The following is a 19563-nucleotide window of genomic DNA, read 5'->3' as shown; positions in this document are numbered from 1 at the left end:
AAGTATAAAACTATAAAATAATAAAGTGTTTATGTGATCGCAGGGATGTAGAAAAATTGCAGTACTTTTTGACCCCAAAATAAATATTTTGTCAACCTTTAATCATAGAACCAGCCTTTCTTTCTTTTCTTTTTTTTTTGTTAAACACAAAACTGAGATGTAACCCAAAATGACAATCCCATTTACCATTTATTTTAATTATATCTTCTGAGTAAATGAAGACCGAATTAAAACTTATTTTATTTTGTCTTCTGGGAAACATGTAAAGTTCATTCTGTTCAAAAGTTTTCATCCCCCGGCTCCTAACGCATCATGTTTCCTTCTGAATTTCCTTCTATTGACTATTACCTTCTGTAATAGTTGCAAATGAGTCCCTCAGTTGTCCTCAGTGTGAAAAGATGGATCTCAAAATCATACAGTCATTGTTGGAAAGGGTTCAAATACACAAAAATACAGAAAAGGCAAAGAATTTGTGGGACCTGAAGGATTTTTGGGCAACTGTTCAGGACAAACAAGGGTATCATAAACAACTATCACTAAACAAACAAAACAAAACAAAAAACAGACGTAGATCATACAAGTAACAACACAGTATTAAGAATCTTGTAAGAAGTGTATACAGTATTAAGAAGTGTATGTAAACTTTTGAATGGGGTCATTTTTATAAATTCAAATATTATTTTCTCTTGTGGACTGTATGTAAATGTCTTTTATGTGAAACATATTATTCAGGTCAGTACTAAATAAAAATAACATGCATTTTGTATGATCCCTCTTATTTTGGTAAAATAATTAACATTTTGCAGATTCTGCAAGGTGTATTTAAACTTTTGACTTCAGCTGTATGTATTATATTATTTTATATACATATTATATTAAAGAAGATATTTTGCATTGCTTCATGACTTTAATCTCTTCTGTTTGTGTTTTACTGTATCTCGTTCATCTTTGTGAAGAGGAGAGTCTTTTACCTAAAGCTATTTGTTGTAATTATATTGCTAAAGGCGGATGAACTTGATTAAGAAGTAAACATAGGCAGTGGCCCATCCTTACAGCAATACTCAAATACCCAACAACTATAAGATTTCTGATAACAGAATACTGGTTTCAGTCTACCATCTGTTGTGTCTTACCCCACGTATTAGGACTTGTATGGCTTAATATAACAAAAGTGATGTCTCTTACTGAAAAATGTAGTAGAAAACTCATAAAAGATTCACGTTATTTTTTAAAAATCCACATCGTTTTATAAATATTTTGGACTATGGGGGACGTCGTTACTTTGATGACATCAAATGGTTGCACTCGGTGAGCTACTGGCGCTGCCTGTTGCTATTTTTACTGTGACACAACTCTGAAAATAAAATACTTATACGATGCCACATTGTGCAGCTTTTGGTTGTAATTTTCAGCTGAAAGGGTGATGTCTTTCGCAGCGATAAGAAGAGGAGAAAATAATGGAAAGATGCCTGTGGATGGATAAAACTTACAAAAGACCCGCGTCTTTATTTTCTCCACTTTAGTCCTGATGCCTGAACAACAGCTATTGAAAGAGCTTACAAACGACAGAGACAAGAAACGCTAGATGCCATCCTGGCTGGATGTAAACATGCCAATGCTTGTCATGACACCACAGCCACTGAAGGAGTTTCTCAGCACGGATTTCACCCGATATCCAGGGGCGTTTAGACAACTTGTTGGGAAAAACTGTACGGCATTTGGTTTAAGCCTACGCTTACATCCATCACCACCTGTAAGTGTATTCTGTAGCTGTGGTCATTGTATCAGTATTTTATTTTACAAGTTGTGTTGAGGTTGTAGCTCATGAGTGCAACCATTTGACATCATTGAAATAATGGCGCCCCCCATAGATCAAAATATGTATAAAACGATGGGGATGTGTAAATAGCATAAATCTTTTTTTTTTTTTAATAACATATTTGAGGCATCATTATATTAAGCCATACAAGTCTTACCCAGGGTTTCCTTTAAGAAAAGTATAATTGAAAATGTTACTGAGAAAATCTACTTTAAATGTCATTATTTCTAAAACTAAGATTGTTTTATTCTTTATTTTTACCAAATACAATTATGCTATTTTATTTTCCCTGAATAATGTAGTAATAAAAAAAAGTATTTAATGTAGTAGTAATAATGTAGTATTGAAAATAATAGACACTTTTGGACACAAATCAGGTGTGAGGACCTGCCATGCAGTTATTTTTGTTGCTGCTTTTATTACTATTTTTTTCTTTTAATTTATTCTGTAGCTATTCTTTTATGTTACTCACTGCCCCTCTCGCTATAAAAACGTATTTGACATTTGATGGCCTCGAGCTTATCATTCATGCCTGATGACGTGTCTCCCGATCGGGATAACGGGCGTGATGTGAACGGCTGAAGCTCCGTGGACACTTGCTGTCAGATTCAGAGCAGAAACAGTGCAGCAGGACTCATGTATACGTGGAACTCTTGTGCGCCTGCTGCTTGTTTCCTTGGGTCTGTTTTAACGCATTGAGTCAATCTTCCTCTTGAGCACATCCGTAGGTAGACTTAATACGTGACCGACGATGCTGGAGACATTTAAAGCAAAGCCAGGGAAGTCATTTCGCGATTGTTTTTGTATTTTTCAACGAACCCTCGGAAGAGACGCAGGAATTCATCCAAAGTGAGCGCAGTCTCGGCGGATTTGTTTGTTTTGGAGGAAATATCGCTGGTGGCTGCTAATGTTGCTCAGCTTCGGTGTGGAAGCAAAACAGCTACGAAGCTACGCGAGAAGGTGGAGGACTTTTTATTGAATGTAATTTATCATCAGTTGTCTTTCGAACCACAAAATGGCTATTATAGCCTGATATCCTGAACTTAATATTATTTTTTAGTCCTCAGTAAGCTGTACATAAACATTGCATGCTGGTTGACTGCAAATATCGACTGGTTAGCAATCTAACCCTTTGTGCATCAGCAGTGGACGTGATTTGTCATCTAATAATGTAAATTTATTTTTCAAATAATGTGTTCGTACTTGCATCTCGCGTCCGGCTAGATCAAAGTGGACTATTTTATATGGAGGAAGTGGTAACGTCTCGGTTTTGCATGTTTGGATGTTAAATCAGACCCATATGTCCTGATGTTAGTCATCTGACTGAAGAGGCAGGACAGATTGGTTGCTGTTGCCCCTCCTTTTGTTTTGAGTTTTCGCTGCTGAACTTGACATCTTCATCCTTCATCTGATTGTGAAGACATCAACACTAACTTGTGTCAGGAATTTAAATACCTTTACAGAATCAAATGCCTCTACTGTAGTCAACTGTAAACCAGACTTTGCTGTTACTTGAACTGCTTCTCTAAGGAGACCTATCGAGTCTTGACATTCATTGACCGGCTTGCAGAGCCTCTTCTCCACCATGCGACTGTCTTCTTTCCTGGCTGTTTTTCGGCCTGCGCTGCCTCTCATCCTGGGCCTCTCTTTGGGCTGCAGCCTCAGCCTCCTAATGGTGTCCTGGACACAGGGGGAGACCGATGAAGCTTGTGGAGATGAACTGGGCAATGGGAGACTCATACACAATGGTCATATCAGGGACGTCCAGGATGGTCAAGATGGGGATGGGAATGAGGACTTTCAGCCTCGCATTGTGCCCTATCACAAGGACCCCAACAAACCACACAAGAAAGTCCTCAGGTGAGTCCCTGGATATCAGTTCAGGCTTCATTTCTTATATGAAAGAACAGAAATCTAAGTTAGAAATGGTTCTTTTAGTTGTTATATATATTAATTATTAATAAATTAGACAAGATCTCACTCAGTATAGAGAGTTTGCACTTACGTCACGGTTTGGTCAGTTACCCGGGTGCACGGCCATGTTGGAGATACTCGGATGTAAACAACAGCATGCACTGCATGGTTAATACCTTGTTTTGCTAATTTATGTTGTCTAAACCACAGAAAAAAAACATGTGGAAGCTGCTAAATCATATAGAGAAGGACTTAGTAAGCAGGAAAGAGTGCAATATTTTGACAGACTACAGTTAATAGGTGGTAAAGATATGTACAAAAAGTGTTAATTAAGATATTAGCCTAATATTTCACCTACCTGACCAGAAATAATGAGAACAAACACAAATGTTGTCAAGATTCTTGCCCTGGAAATCCTGGTTCAGTTTAGCTAACTACAAACAGATTTTGTTCCTCAGTTTTTTGCACTCCTCCCCTTGATTTGTTATAACTTTTGGGGGTCTACAGCACTCCAAATGTTTTTCCCAGTCTGACCGATTAGTACAGCCCAAAACATGACAATAATTGACAAGTTTCGTTCTGTGGCATTGTTTACGTTCAGTGCCGCCAATATGGCAGATTGATGGCACGCCGTGAAAACCCTCTATTTAAGAACACAAGGCCATAATATCAAATTACAATGAGCTATGTAGATTTTAAAGTATTTAAAATGACATTAAATCATCTATGACATTTGGATCATGTTGGTATTAGTAGTCAGTTTAGAAATGTGACTTGTGAGGGGGTTTTGTTTGACTTGGCTGGAAGTAGTAAGGTCTCAGACATGTATTTTTCACCTCGCCTCTGTGCTTTTCTTACAACAGAATTCTTCACCACTTTGTGAAGCCGCAGACATAGAATCTCTTATTATTCCTCTCATAAAAACACCCATGGCTGCAAATGCAGGGCAGCCAAGTCGGTGCCTCAAGAGGTTTAGATAATGAACTGCTAAACTTTAGTAACTGTTTGCGTTGCATTTTGTTATAAATAAAATAAGATTAAAAAATAAGAAAGTGCCTTTTTTCATAATTTTAGGCTTAACAGCTAAACATATGTATCGGCATCAATTTAGATCACAAAACAACTTTGCATAAATAAAAGGCCATTATTAATATTGAAATGTAATGCATTATACAATTATTTGGGATATTTGTTTTTGGGCATGTAAACACAAATCATGTTGTGAGAAAAATAATATCAGCTGATATCTATGTTTTAATAAAACTTAATTCTATAAATATTTAGGATGACGAAAATAGGGTGCCAGAAGAGAGGTTAAGGGTCAATGTTTGCTTTAGAGATCATAGTAGTTCTCCCCAATTGTCTCACTCAGCTTTGTAATTGGCTTAGATCTCCATCCCATCATTCATGGGCTAAACCAGTTAAAACCATTCTATTAACCAGTGTTTTATATGCACAAAGGGATATCTTAGTTTCCACCAAATTAAGTAATAGGCAGCACAACTGTTTTCAACAATGATAATAAGAAATGTTTCTTGAGCAGCAAATCGCATATTAGAATGATTTCTGAAGGATCGTGAATTTGGAGTAATGGTTGCGGGAATTAATCATTATATGGAAATAAATTATACTGAACTTTTTAAAATATATTCAAGTTGATTTAATTTGTAATAATATTTCACAATATACACTGCCAGTCAAAAGTTTTTGAACAGTAAGATTTGTAATATCTAATATCTAATATCAGCTCATCAAAGCTGAATTTTTAGCATCATTACTCCAGTCACATGATCCTTCAGAAATCATTCTAATATTCTGATTTGCTGCTCAAAAAACATTTATTATTATTATTATGTTGAAAATGGATGTTTCTAAAGAATCATGTGACACTGAAGACTGGAGTATGCTGAAAATTTAGCTTTGATCACAGGAATAAATTACATTTTAAAATATATTCAAATAGAAAGCAGTTATTTTAAATAGTAAAAACATTTCACAATAATATTGCTTTTGCTGTATTTTGGATCAAATAAATGCAGGCTTGGTGAGCAGAAGAGACTCTAAAAACATTAAAAATCTTACGGTTCAAAAACTTTTGACTGGTAGTGTAACTGTTTTTACTGTATTTTTGATTAAATAAATATAGCCTAGGTCAGCATCCGAGACTTAAACATTAAAAAAAACTGCAAACTTTTGATCAGTAGTGTATATGTACACTAAAATGAAATTCTTAAAAAACAGCTAAATTGTCATCTATTTACTTTCTTTGTTTGCCACAGGACGCGCTACATCCACACAGAGCTGGGCATCCGAGAACGCCTTCTGGTGGGTATCCTGAGCTCACGCGCAACTCTCAACACACTAGGGGTGGCTGTAAATAAAACGGTAGCTCACCGATTCCACCGTACCTTCTTTTTCACTGGCCTTCGAAGCGCAAAGGCACCACATGGCATGTCTGTTGTTGCTCATGGTGATGACCGACCTGTCTGGCTGATGTATGAAACTATACGGCACCTCCACCAACATCACGGCAATGAGTATGACTGGTTTTACCTTGCACAAGATGATACATACACACAAGCTGAAAGGGTCATGGAGCTGGTTAATCATCTAAGTGCGGGACAGGATATGTACATGGGACGAGCAGAAGAGTTTATCGGGGGTGAAGAACGTGCCCGGTATTGCCATGGTGGATATGGATATCTGCTGTCACGTAGCCTGCTAGCCCGACTGCAGCCCCACCTGGACTCTTGTCGAAATGATATCCTCAGTGTCAGGCCAGACGAGTGGCTTGGTCGCTGCATCATCGATTATCTGGGTCTCAGCTGTGTGGAGAAGCATCAGGTGGGGAAATGTTTTTTAAAAGAATGCAAAAGCTAAAACATATATGTGACCCTGGACCACAAAACCAGTCTTAAGTAGCAGAGGTATATTTGTAGAGATATTTTGTACATTTCCAACCGTAAATTTAAATAGTTGTATCTCGGCCAAATATTGTCCTATTCTAACAAACCATACATCAATAGAAAGCTATTTATTCAGCTTTCAGGTGATGTATTAAACCTTATGACTGGTTTTGTGTTCCAGGGTCAATTATACAAAAACTGTGGTGGTTTGAGCCTTCTATAAAAATAAACCTAGTGTCATTTACTTTTAAAATTAAACATCATAATCTCATAGTGAAAATGGAAAGTAAATATTTTATTGTGCATTGTCACAAAGAAAGAATCAATTTAAAGCTGAATTATGATAAGTGTTCTTTTAAAATCTTGTAGGAGATGACATACCGTTACTTTGAGCTCCAGAAGAATGTAGATCCTGAGCGTGAGGACAGTGCACAGTTTAAGAACGCCTTCACTGTCCATCCCGTCTCTGAACCTGCCCTGATGTATCGCCTACACAAACGCTATAACCAGATTGAACTGGACTGGACCTATGCACAAATACAGCAGTTACAGGTATGTTACTGCACCTCATCTTAGAAGAAAAAAATCTCACTTGCATAAAGCTGCTAACTTCTAAACAGCTGGTTAAGGCAAGACACTACAGAACGGTTTGTGCATATAACATTTGCCTGATAACACAGAACATTAATTCCTTAAAATTCAGGAATGTATTTGTTTTCTGGTTGTTTACAGTATTTCTGATTTATGGAGTGATAAAACTCCTCTATTATAACATTTGACTCCTTTACCTTTTAATATGCCAACAAAAAGAAACAAGAATTTTAAACCTAGCTTTATCAAATGTTCAGATTTCCAAAAAACTTGTGGTAGATTTCTGAAAACAATTTAATGTGTCTTGATGGATTAATCAACATGGGAAAGTATGATATATCTAGTAGTTACAGTGTTTACCCTGTTTACCTGTAGTGTCTTGCCTTACCTTACGTTCAATGCCCTTAAGCATGTTTGCACAGTTATATGCAAACACGGAATCCAGAATGTATTAAGACCTCATTACATCTTGACCAAGCTGTGGTTTGCCTAGACCTACACAAATATGCATTTTAAAAAATGCATGCTGTATGTGGATCTGATGTTATACCTCTGTGAGCTGCAACTAAGTCAATCAGCAATCTTAAAGGGTTAGTTCAGCCAAAAATGAAAATTAGCCCATGATTTACTCACCCTCATGGCATTTTAGGTGTATATGAATTTCTTCTTTCAGACTAATCCAATCTGAGTTATTTAAAAAAAATTATGCAGGCTCTTATAATAGCGGTGGGTGTTTTTGTTCCAACAGTCCAAAAGAAATCCAATAAAGCATCCATCCATAATAACAAGTGCCTCATGGCTCCGGGGGGTGAATAAAGGCCTCCTGTAGCAAATTGATGTGTTTTTGTAAGAAAAATATCCATATTTTAAACTTGTAAACGGTTTTCTCTAGCGTGCACTAACTGTTGTATGCGCAAGCCGTTCCAGGCGGATAAGAATATGCTAGTCTCACAAGAACCAACGTTTGTTTACAGGAGCAAAGAAAGTTCAATCTTGTCTTGGCTTATATCAAAATACTTTGTCTTTTTTTTTTAACAAATCCTCATTTTGTACTTCTAATGTGTGTATTGTTTTGCCCTCTCCTCTGCGCATCCGTGTTTATCACTTCTTACAGGTGCATACGCTATGCATACGTCCTGTGTCATCTGCCTTGAACGGCTTGCGCGTACGACAGTGCAAGCTAAAGAAAACGGTTTATAACGTTTTAAATATGGATATTTTTCTTACAAAAATGCATCACTTTGCTACAAGAGCCCTTTATTACCCCCGGAGTTGCGTGAGGCACTTTTTTTATTATGGATGGATACACTTTATTCGACTTTTTTTTTGGACTTTTTGGACAAAAACACCCACTGCCATTATAAAGGTTGGAAGAGCCAGAACATTTTTTTAATATAACTGCATTGGACTTGTCTAAAAGAAGAAAGTCATATACACCAGGATGCCTTGAGAATGAGTAAATCATGGGCTAGTTTTTATTTTTGGGGGCACTAACCCTCTGTCTGTCTAAGTAAATACATACAACAATGTTTAATTGAATTTTGTAGGATTAAGTACATTTTTTTGGAGCAAAGACATGTTAGACAAAGATTGTTATAATCACATTATCTATGCATGTTAGTCTGACTTGGCAAACATTTTAGATATCCATCAGCGTAAAGCATTTACATTGCATTTTAAATAGATAAATCATTGCTTTAGTCCAAAAAAAAATTTCACTGCCTAGCTTTGACACGTAGTGTTTCGTGTCTGGGCAAAGATGCTGTATAGGTAATGGGGCAAGGTGTTTGCAGCTGTCAGCCAGCCATCACGCATCACATAACAGCAGGAAATTAACTTGAAATGAGCTACCTCAGCTTTTCAACTGCCTTTAGATTGGATTGGATGACTTTGCCTTTGACTCAAGGAGAAAACCTTCCGTTCTGCATAATAAAAAGTCTTTCATAATAGAAAGTCGAAAGACAATTGATAGACATACTGTACCTAAATCGAAATGACAGAAAGGAGAACTTGTTCTCTTTACCAGTTTCAAGGGGACATTGTATGCCCATTTTCCACAAGTTAGTATGATTCTTTAGGGTCTTTATGAAATGTCTACAACATAATTCGTCTCTTAAATGATAATGAGCTGCTGCTCACCCCACCCCTCTTCTGTTTTTGTTCATTCAGTGGCGCATTACCGCCCAAAACAAAACTAATCCACTGCATCCTCAGTGGCTCTGATGTCGGGAGAAAATAAAGTCTCTTACGGTGTGTTTCCACTGGCACATAGCAAGCGCAGTAGAGCGAGCGTTTTCAATTAATTTCTATTGAAGTAGAGCTTAAACATTTGCGCAGTGCATTATGGGATTGAAAGTGCCTCTGAGAAAGCATTAGCCGCTTTTCCACTGTCGGGCCAGTGCGAGCCAGTGCTAAGAGCGTGCCGGGCGGGGCTAATGGCTAGTGATGGGTCGTTCTTGAACGATTCGTTCATTTTGAACAAATCTTTAATGTGACTCGGGAAGAACGAGTCGTCTCGGGGAGTGATTCGTTCAGTCGCGCATGCGTAATTGCGCAACTATGAACAAATGACTCAAACCCGATGACTCGAGAGATGAACGAATCCATTCTCTTTCTGGCTCAGGCAGCATAGGTAAAGCTTATGGGGCTGTCACGTGATGAACGAACGACTCAAACCCGATGACTCGAGAGATGAACGAATCCATTCTCTTTCTGGCTCAGGCAGCATAGGTAAAGCTTATGGGGCTGTCACGTGATGAACGAACGACTCAAACCCGATGACTCGAGAGATGAACGAATCCATTCTCTTTCCGGCTCAGGCAGCATAGGTAAAGCTTATGGGGCTGTCACGTGATGAACGAACGACTCAAACCCGATGACTCGAGAGATGAACGAATCCATTCTCTTTCCGGCTCAGGCAGCATAGGTAAAGCTTATGGGGCTGTCACGTGATGAACGAACGACTCAAACCCGATGACTCGAGAGATGAACGAATCCATTCTCTTTCCGGCTCAGGCAGCATAGGTAAAGCTTATGGGGCTGTCACGTGATGAACGAACGACTCAAACCCGATGACTCGAGAGATGAACGAATCCATTCTCTTTCCGGCTCAGGCAGCATAGGTAAAGCTTATGGGGCTGTCACGTGATGAACGAACGACTCAAACCCGATGACTCGAGAGATGAACGAATCCATTCTCTTTCCGACTCAGGCAGCATAGGTAAAGCTTATGGGGCTGTCACGTGATGAACGAACGACTCAAACCCGATGACTCGAGAGATGAACGAATCCATTCTCTTTCCGGCTCAGGCAGCATAGGTAAAGCTTATGGGGCTGTCACGTGATGAACGAACGACTCAAACCCGATGACTCGAGAGATGAACGAATCCATTCTCTTTCCGGCTCAGGCAGCATAGGTAAAGCTTATGGGGCTGTCACGTGATGAACGAACGACTCAAACCCGATGACTCGAGAGATGAACGAATCCATTCTCTTTCCGACTCAGGCAGCATAGGTAAAGCTTATGGGGCTGTCACGTGATGAACGAACGACTCAAACCCGATGACTCGAGAGATGAACGAATCCATTCTCTTTCCGGCTCAGGCAGCATAGGTAAAGCTTATGGGGCTGTCACGTGATGAACGAACGACTCAAACCCGATGACTCGAGAGATGAACGAATCCATTCTCTTTCCGACTCAGGCAGCATAGGTAAAGCTTATGGGGCTGTCACGTGATGAACGAACGACTCAAACCCGATGACTTGAGAGATGAACGAATCCATTCTCTTTCCGGCTCAGGCAGCATAGGTAAAGCTTATGGGGCTGTCACGTGATGAACGAACAACTCAAACCCGATGACTCGAGAGATGAACGAATCCATTCTCTTTCCGGCTCAGGCAGCATAGGTAAAGCTTATGGGGCTGTCACGTGATGAACGAACGACTCAAACCCGATGACTCGAGAGATGAACGAATCCATTCTCTTTCCGACTCAGGCAGCATAGGTAAAGCTTATGGGGCTGTCACGTGATGAACGAACGACTCAAACCCGATGACTCGAGAGATGAACGAATCCATTCTCTTTCCGGCTCAGGCAGCATAGGTAAAGCTTATGGGGCTGTCACGTGATGAACGAACAACTCAAACCCGATGACTCGAGAGATGAACGAATCCATTCTCTTTCCGGCTCAGGCAGCATAGGTAAAGCTTATGGGGCTGTCACGTGATGAACGAACAACTCAAACCCGATGACTCGAGAGATGAACGAATCCATTCTCTTTCCGGCTCAGGCAGCATAGGTAAAGCTTATGGGGCTGTCACGTGATGAACGAACGACTCAAACCCGATGACTTGAGAGATGAACGAATCCATTCTCTTTCCGGCTCAGGCAGCATAGGTAAAGCTTATGGGGCTGTCACGTGATGAACGAACAACTCAAACCCGATGACTCGAGAGATGAACGAATCCATTCTCTTTCCGGCTCAGGCAGCATAGGTAAAGCTTATGGGGCTGTCACGTGATGAACGAACGACTCAAACCCGATGACTCGAGAGATGAACGAATCCATTCTCTTTCCGACTCAGGCAGCATAGGTAAAGCTTATGGGGCTGTCACGTGATGAACGAACGACTCAAACCCGATGACTTGAGAGATGAACGAATCCATTCTCTTTCCGGCTCAGGCAGCATAGGTAAAGCGTATGGGGCTGTCACGTGATGAACGAACAACTCAAACCCGGACAGATAGAGGTGAGGGAGTTAATCATAGACTGAAGACCCAGGTAAACAATGAATTAATCTTTTATTTTTCTAATAGCATTATAGTTTTGTCTTGTTTGTAGTGTGATCAACGTTTGTATAAGCAGTACATGTGTTATGGAAGTAACACGTAGCTTTTTAATTATATTTTGCTAAAATGAACGAAATGACTCGAAAAAAGATTCGTTCATTTTGCTGAACGAGACTCAAAGATCCGAGTCGGTAAAATGATCCGAACTTCCCATCACTACTAATGGCCTCGAGTTGCAAGCACCAAGGCCAAAAGTAAGCTGCGTTTCCACTATCGAGCCAGTAGCCTCGCTGCGCAAACCTAAAGCCCGCCCTTTACACACCTCCTTGGATCAAACGTCACGAAACCCCTCCCCTTTCAGCGGGGAGATTGAAAGTAAGTCACCGTAGTGTGATCATCGAACGAAGACAGCTGAAGCGGCTGTTTGTTTGCTCCTTTCGGTGTTTTCTTCGTGGAAGATGAGGCAGCGAAACCAAGATGCGAAGACGGAGGCTCAGCGGCGTTTACGCCGAAAGCTTATGTTAGCTGCAAGGCGAAAAAGAACAATACAGGGACGTGGAAGCCGGATACAGCGAATGCAGAAACGCCTTGTAATGTTGGTGATGTCTGTTCTGATGCAAGAAGTGCTTTGCAACAGTTGTTTATAGGCTTGGGCGGTATTACGGTAATATGGTATACCACGGGATCTAAAAATAGCAACGGTTTCAGTTTCAATACCGTTATACCGTCATAAAAGAATGCACTTATATAGGAGACAAGGATTAAATATTAAATATAATTTATTTAATGCCTAAAAATGCGTAGTGATGCGCGGATGGTGGTTATATCCGCGGGTCGGGTGGGTCGGGTAATAAAAAAATGCATTCTGATTATTTGCGAGTGGATGAGATAAATCAATAATGATGCTAATATTAACTACATTTTCTAAAACATGAGCGTGTTTTATGTACTTTTTTCATCAGGCAGACGATTTAATTTGTGTAGATTTTGTAGAAACGGTGACATTCCCTATAAAGTTTGAAGGGAGTTATGCCTGTGCTAATGCTATTGAGCACGGCAATGCAGTGCTCGGCTTCGCGTTTACCCACTTCTCTGATGCGCATCTTTCCAAAATCATGACAGTCCACCGCATGAATAGCTAATTCAATCGCATTAATAAATTGAAATATTCTCTAAAAACACCCAGTAAAGACAGCGATGTGGTCAGGACCGTGGCGGCTTCTTTTGAAATATATTTGACGATGTGCCTAATGCGCCCGCTGTGTCCACAGATGCTGCCTGTTCATTCATACGCGAGAGCATGTCAGGCTAGGCACGCAGTGGTATAATAATAATTATTATTGATTATTTGAATCAGTAGATTATAACGAAAACAATACCTTAAAAATGAAAAGCAGCAGATTTTTACCATCAGACATTTCTTAAACTGGTGAACCCCTGTAAACTTCAGTCCAAGCATGCGTTTGAATAGTAAGTTCAGAACGGCTCTAATACAGAGAAAACCCGACCGATTTTGTCAGAGATTGCGGAGAGTCGCATCCAGATGTCAGTTATTCTTTTCTGCTTGGATTTGTCTTAAAATCATGAGTGATAAATATAAATGTGCAGCGATGTGCAGATCAGCTGAATCAATCTGCTGTTAAAAATGAACCATCCGTTTCATCAGGATTAGCCTACAATAGGCTAAGTATATGACGATCAGGTGCAGTTATCTAAATCAGAGAAAAATATAGGAGCGGGTGGATAATTTATTTGAAGTCATCAAGTGACAGCGTGGAGGAGAAAGAGAGAGATGGCGAGTCACGCACCAAGTAACCTGGCGCGCGTTTCCCAAAAGCATCGTTAGCCAACTATGGTGGCAAGTTCAAATATTCGGTGTTTCACGACACCAGTTCAAACCAACATTCGCAAACAGCGTCACAATCTATTTCTTCCATTTAAACTAAATATAAATGCTATGTATTTTTGTGCGTCCTCTATAAGCACCGTTTAGGAGTAGTGCGTGTGCATTTTGCCTGAGGGAACCCCGGTGTATGACGTAAGAGGGAACCCGTGATGAATCAAACATCAAATAAAGCGTAATGACAGGGCGGAAAGAAATGAGTCATTAGGTGCCATATTCAATATAGCTGCATTTTTGAGATCCCTAATCAGTTAAATAGCCGACGTTATCACTCAGTTACGTCATTGACAACTGCCCTACATTGTTGAACTAATGTGGTTCAAACGATGGAGATGCGACTGTGTTCGGGAAACACTCGTAAGCTAGTTCGTTTCCACAACAATGCATCGTACTATGGAGGTTAACCAGCGAGTTATGTCGTTCTACGGGAAACGCACCCCAGGATGTTTATGTTAATTTTATTCTGTTTGACTGTTGTATTTGCCCTTTTTTTTATTTTTTTTACTGCTATTTGTTGTTAATAAAAGTTGTCAACATTGTTGTAGTGTTTGGTATTCAGTTTCTTAACGGTATAGGCACAAGCCAACAGTTTGGTGACGCTGTCTGAGCCGTCATTTTTTTTTTTTTTTAATTCACGGTAATACCGTATACCGGGGTAAAATAGGGAGGAGGTTTGACGGTATCAAAATTTGGATACCGCCCAAGCCTAGTTGTTTATGCAGCAGCAATATTTGTAATATATTACATTAATAAATCACTTGAAAAGAAGCGTTGTTTTTATGACCTACACACAAATCTTTCGTCTAACTTGGTATTACATCAAACAAAATGTTGCACATTATCTACACACTACTGCAAAAAATAACTACACAGTTGTACTTCTAGTATAATTTTGTATGCCTTTATTTAGGTACAGATACAGGTACAGTGTATGTTAACATGTTATCAAGGTCTGTTGGTGAGTTTTTGTGGGGGTTTTTGGACGATGTAAATAAACTTATACATCAGATCTCATTTTTATAGGATCTTATTTGCATTTGTCCAAAATTTTATTTTTATCACGTCTTCGTTTCTGCAGACGCCGTCAAACTGGCGTTGTATATTGTCCTCGGCCCAAATGCTTAGAAGAGCCCTGTATTAGTAATTCGGCGAAATGCGCTTCTTACCGCAGACACACTCCGCCTTTCACTTGGACCACACCTCAAGCCCCAGCTGGCCCGCTTTGGCCCAAGGTTTTCGTAGGGCCGAAAAACCCGGGCCATTGGCCCTGAAGAATCACCGACGAGGCACGATCAGGCCCCGGAAGTGACAGTGGAAACGCGACTGGCCCTGGCACGCACTAGCACGCCCGCTTTTGGCCCGACAGTGGAAACGCGGCTATTGAGAAGCATTTGACACCCCAAAGCAGTGCCATTGTCACAGATTTGACGCTGTAATGGAAATGCAGAACTACAAAACAAATGCGTTGCTTACGAGACATTGTTGCTAGAGCTGCCTTTAGCGCAGAGAAAATGGACAGCGTATAACTGGCTGAGAGCAGAAATATGCTAATATAGACCTTTTAAACGAGTAAACGATGAGCGCCGCCATTACGAATTCTAACGTCAGATTGAATGCTTTTCTGTTCCGGTTTCCATAGGAACCCATTCAAATAGCGACCATCTGTTTTTAATGTAGCTAACGTCCGCTGCTTCGTGTCATCTACACACTCATTAAAGTGAGGCACTGACAAATGACGGTCATTGCGACATTGCCAAGTGATGGCGCTATGGAGCCATGTGCTTTTTAAAAACATTTTAATAGGTTTAACATTAGTTTAGTAGCTCGGAATATACCCTAATTTGACTAGAAACAATGCAGACCGGAAATGCAAAGCATTCTTTCAGTTAAGAGTCGGACTTACTTCCGTGTTTAGGAAAAACGTCTATAGGACAGTCCGTCAGTGGTCGTGGGCGGGGCCTGAGCAGTATGACATCATACAGCTTAGAAAATCCAAACGGCTTGATAATTGTGACAGTTTAGGTTTTATGGGGATTAAAAAAAGAGAAGTGAAGGGATTGTGTGGTTGTGTCCACACACTGCTAAGACACATTTATATGCAAACACCATGTAAAAGTGAATTTTGCATCTGATGTCCCGTTTAATATGTATTGCTGATAATAACATATTGTTTTGGCTACAGAACCAGATCAATAACATAAGCGAGCTCACTCCAGAGGGCAAAGCCGGAGCCACCTGGCCCATCGGAATCAACCCACCCTTCCGACCCAAAACCCGCTTTGAGGTGATCAACTGGGAATACTTCACAGAAGAGCACATTTATTCATGTGCCGACAGCTCTCCAAAGTGTGAGCTTCGAGGTGCGGACCGGGCAGACGTCAGTTCAGTCCTGGAAACTGCAGTGGGCCGTCTAAACGAGCTCTATCAGCCTCAGTTGCGCTTCCGTAAGCGTCGTCTGCTGAACGGGTACCGCCGCTTCGATCCCACACGAGGCATGGAATACGTGCTAGATTTGGCCCTGGAAGCTTTTACGCAAAAAGGTCACAGTCAGGTTATTGCCAAACGGGTGAGCCTGCTGAAACCCCTCAGTGCTGTTGAGATCATTCCTATGCCATATGTAACAGAAGCAACGCGGGTACAGGTGATCCTACCAGTGACGGCACACGATCAAGACTTTGTGGGTAACTTCCTTGACATGTATGTCATGAATGCTCTGGATACCCATGACAATGCTCTGCTCACCTTCTTGTTTGTGTATGACCCCTTCGATGCTCAAAGAGTCAGCCAGACGGACGTCTTTGCAGGTGTCAAAGCCATGATTGGTGAAGTAGAGAAACGTTACGGTGATGTAAAGATACCTTGGATCAGTGTGAAGACCGAAGTTCCCTCACAGGTCAAGCTGATGGACATCATCTCCAAGAAGCACCCAGTAGACACCCTGTTCTTTCTAGCCAGCGTATGGACTGAGGTCAACGCTGACTTCCTCAACCGCTGCCGTATGAATGCTATCAGCAATTGGCAGGTCTTCTTCCCAATCCATTTTCAAGAGTACAGTCCTGCTCTGGTCTACCGTGACCAACAGCCTTCCGCCGCTTCATCGTTTGCGTCCGAGTCGCTGCGCGATGGCCACTTCGACCGCCACGTCTTTGAAGAAGCCTGCTTTTACAATGCAGATTACATGGCTGCCCGTACTAAGATGGCGGCTGACATCTTGGACAATGACGAGTTGCTTGAAAGCATGGACGTTTATGAGATCTTTGTGCGTTATTCAGGGCTGCACGTGTTTCGGGCCGTTGAGCCAGCGCTAGTTCAGAAGTATGTGCACAGAGAATGTAACCCGCGGTTCAGTGAGGACATCTATCACCGCTGTGTGCTCAGTAACCTCGAGGGGCTGGCCTCTCGATCACATCTTGCGATGGCTCTGTTTGAGCAGGAGCAGGCTAACAGCACCTGAACTGACTACTACTGCAACCCTAAGATGGCTTAAACTTCTTGATTCTCATTTAGGTGGCCTTAAATGACCTACTGATGTTGATCGAATGAATTCCACCCTGATGCTGTGAACTAATCTGCACAGTGACTCAATCTCAGTTGATCTCACACAGTGAAGTCGCTTTGTTAAAGGGATGGAAAGTTGTCAACATTTACTTAGCCTCATGTTGTTCAAAATCTGTTTTACAGACTTTTTGAAGAATGTTTCTTTTGTTTGTCTATACAATGAATGTCAAAGCTGACCATTTATCCTTGTTGTGTTCTGCAAAAGAAAGAAATTCAGGTCTGAACTTGAAGATGAGCAATAACAGGTATTTATTTGGGTCAGTTTAGAGATCTACATTAAATTAACCCCATAAGAGTGTGTGGCTCATTTAACCAGAGAACAACATTCATGATATCTTCATAACTCATTTTTAATCAAACCTGAGGAATGAGTTTGACTTTGTTTACATTAATACACCGATAACTGAATGCAGGAACTTGAAGTTAGCAATGCATAAGGAACGCATTCATCTTTTACTATATGAACATGACTTTTGATGGTTATTAGAGGTTCTAGTCTCAGCTACAAAAGTATCTTGAGCCATCTTTCTTCCTCCAGATATATGATTGTATGATCTTTGAACAGATTGTGCTGAATATTTCAGGACTGAATAAACATTATCTGTGAAACCTGATTATGATCCACCCACTTTTTCAGCTGTCTCGAACCCTAATCCCTAAATTTAACTTATTGATTTATTTGAAGAAAATGTGAAGTTAAAATAATAATTATATATATATATATATGAAACTTTATTTAAAAATGTGTCCTGCATTTTTCATGTCACTACCAAAACAGTCTCTATTTAATTTATGATCAGGAAATATTCATGTGTCCCTTTCTCTCATAGCTACAAAGTGTGAGTAGATAGGTCCCTTCATTTTGAGGTAAACTGAAAATCTGTGTTTAACTAAGGAACATCACTACCATGTCACTACCAATTAAGCACACTTTTTTAGGAGTTATTCCATAAAATGTAGTTTTTATATGTGTACACAGAACTGTGCTACAGTAGCTAACAATGCACTTCTTAGCATCTTTGAGGTAGCTTCAAAAGTATCTAAAATTGTCACTACCACAACAGTTACTACCGAAACATTTGGTGAACATTTGGTGACGTTTCGGTAGTGACATCCGTGTTTTTTTGGGTGTTATTCCCTAAAACTGTCACTACCAAAACAGTCACAGTGACAAAAGGGAACGCATAGTCCTCATATTTGAGGGAAATAAACAAAATTACAGTACAGTTATGCAAATGATTTTAGTATTTTAGTTTTAGTATGAGTTAAAATTCTGTAATGTGATGTGGTTGATATCAAAACATTACTGTCACTACCGGAAATGTGCTGTCACGACCAAAACATGGAATGTATATTGAATTAGTAGCTAAGAAGCAGACTAATGAATCCTTAACTTTGAAATCAGTCTGATCAACTTTTTGCCTTTTACAAAAAAAAAAAAAAAAAAAAATTATAATAAAAAAAATAATGATTCAAAATACAACAAATCTCATAAATCAAACTTGAAATATTGTTCAAATTGTAATTATTGATTTAACTCTAAAAAACCTTTTAAGAAAATATTTACAATGTAGATGTAAGCAAAATCTTATTAGGTCAATATAACCCTTCTTATTAAATTATATAATTTATATATAATAAATAATATATTGTGTTTAGGTAGTGACAAATTTGTGGAGAATATTCCAAAACTGCATAATTACTAGAACTGTATACCTTGGACATTATACAATTTGCATACATACAAAATTTGTGGAAAAAGACATTTTTTCAAGATGTTTACAATGGCCCACATATATTGATCAAGTATCTTTTGCTACATAGAACTAAGCAACACTAGTTAAAAGGGTTAATTCCTGGTTACAAAATCAACGTTTTTGCCTACTTGTGCGGTCTCTGTTTGGTTTGACATGAATGACACTGAACACCGTTGGTTCTCGCATATAACCAAAAGTGACATTGCTTATTTAAATATAGACTACTTGAGAATAGACCTACAGAGATTTTTGTACAAAGAGTACCTATACTCTTGAAAAACATACTGGAGGAAATGAGCACATCTTACTTAACTAGTTTGATCTGGC

At 39.8% G+C, this 19563-nt stretch overlaps 1 protein-coding gene across 1 annotated transcript; it reads left to right on the top strand.

Annotated features, from left to right (window-relative positions):
* The first annotated feature begins 2442 nt into the window (after positions 1 to 2442).
* On the top strand, positions 2443 to 18093 carry chpf2 (chondroitin polymerizing factor 2). The gene is made up of 4 exons (XM_073836934.1): positions 2443 to 3679; positions 6013 to 6577; positions 7009 to 7191; positions 16104 to 18093. The coding sequence occupies exons 1-4, from the start codon at positions 3405 to 3407 to the stop codon at positions 17373 to 17375; spliced, it is 2295 nt and encodes a 764-aa protein (XP_073693035.1). The 5' UTR covers positions 2443 to 3404; the 3' UTR covers positions 17376 to 18093.
* Positions 18094 to 19563: the final 1470 nt, after the last annotated feature.

The sequence above is a fragment of the Garra rufa genome, chromosome 3 (assembly GCF_049309525.1).
Source record: "Garra rufa chromosome 3, GarRuf1.0, whole genome shotgun sequence".
NCBI lineage: Eukaryota > Metazoa > Chordata > Actinopteri > Cypriniformes > Cyprinidae > Garra > Garra rufa.
Note: the sequence above shows the minus strand (reverse complement) of the source record. Positions and strands in the feature narration are given on the sequence as shown.

Coding starts and splice junctions, on each gene's coding strand:
- chpf2 (XM_073836934.1), top strand. CDS start 3,405: ATGCGACTGTCTTCTTTCCTGGCTGTTTTTCGGCCTGCGCTGCCTCTC. Junction 3,680..6,012: donor CCACACAAGAAAGTCCTCAG/GTGAGTCCCTGG, acceptor TGTTTGCCACAG/GACGCGCTACATCCACACAG. Junction 6,578..7,008: donor GCTGTGTGGAGAAGCATCAG/GTGGGGAAATGT, acceptor AAAATCTTGTAG/GAGATGACATACCGTTACTT.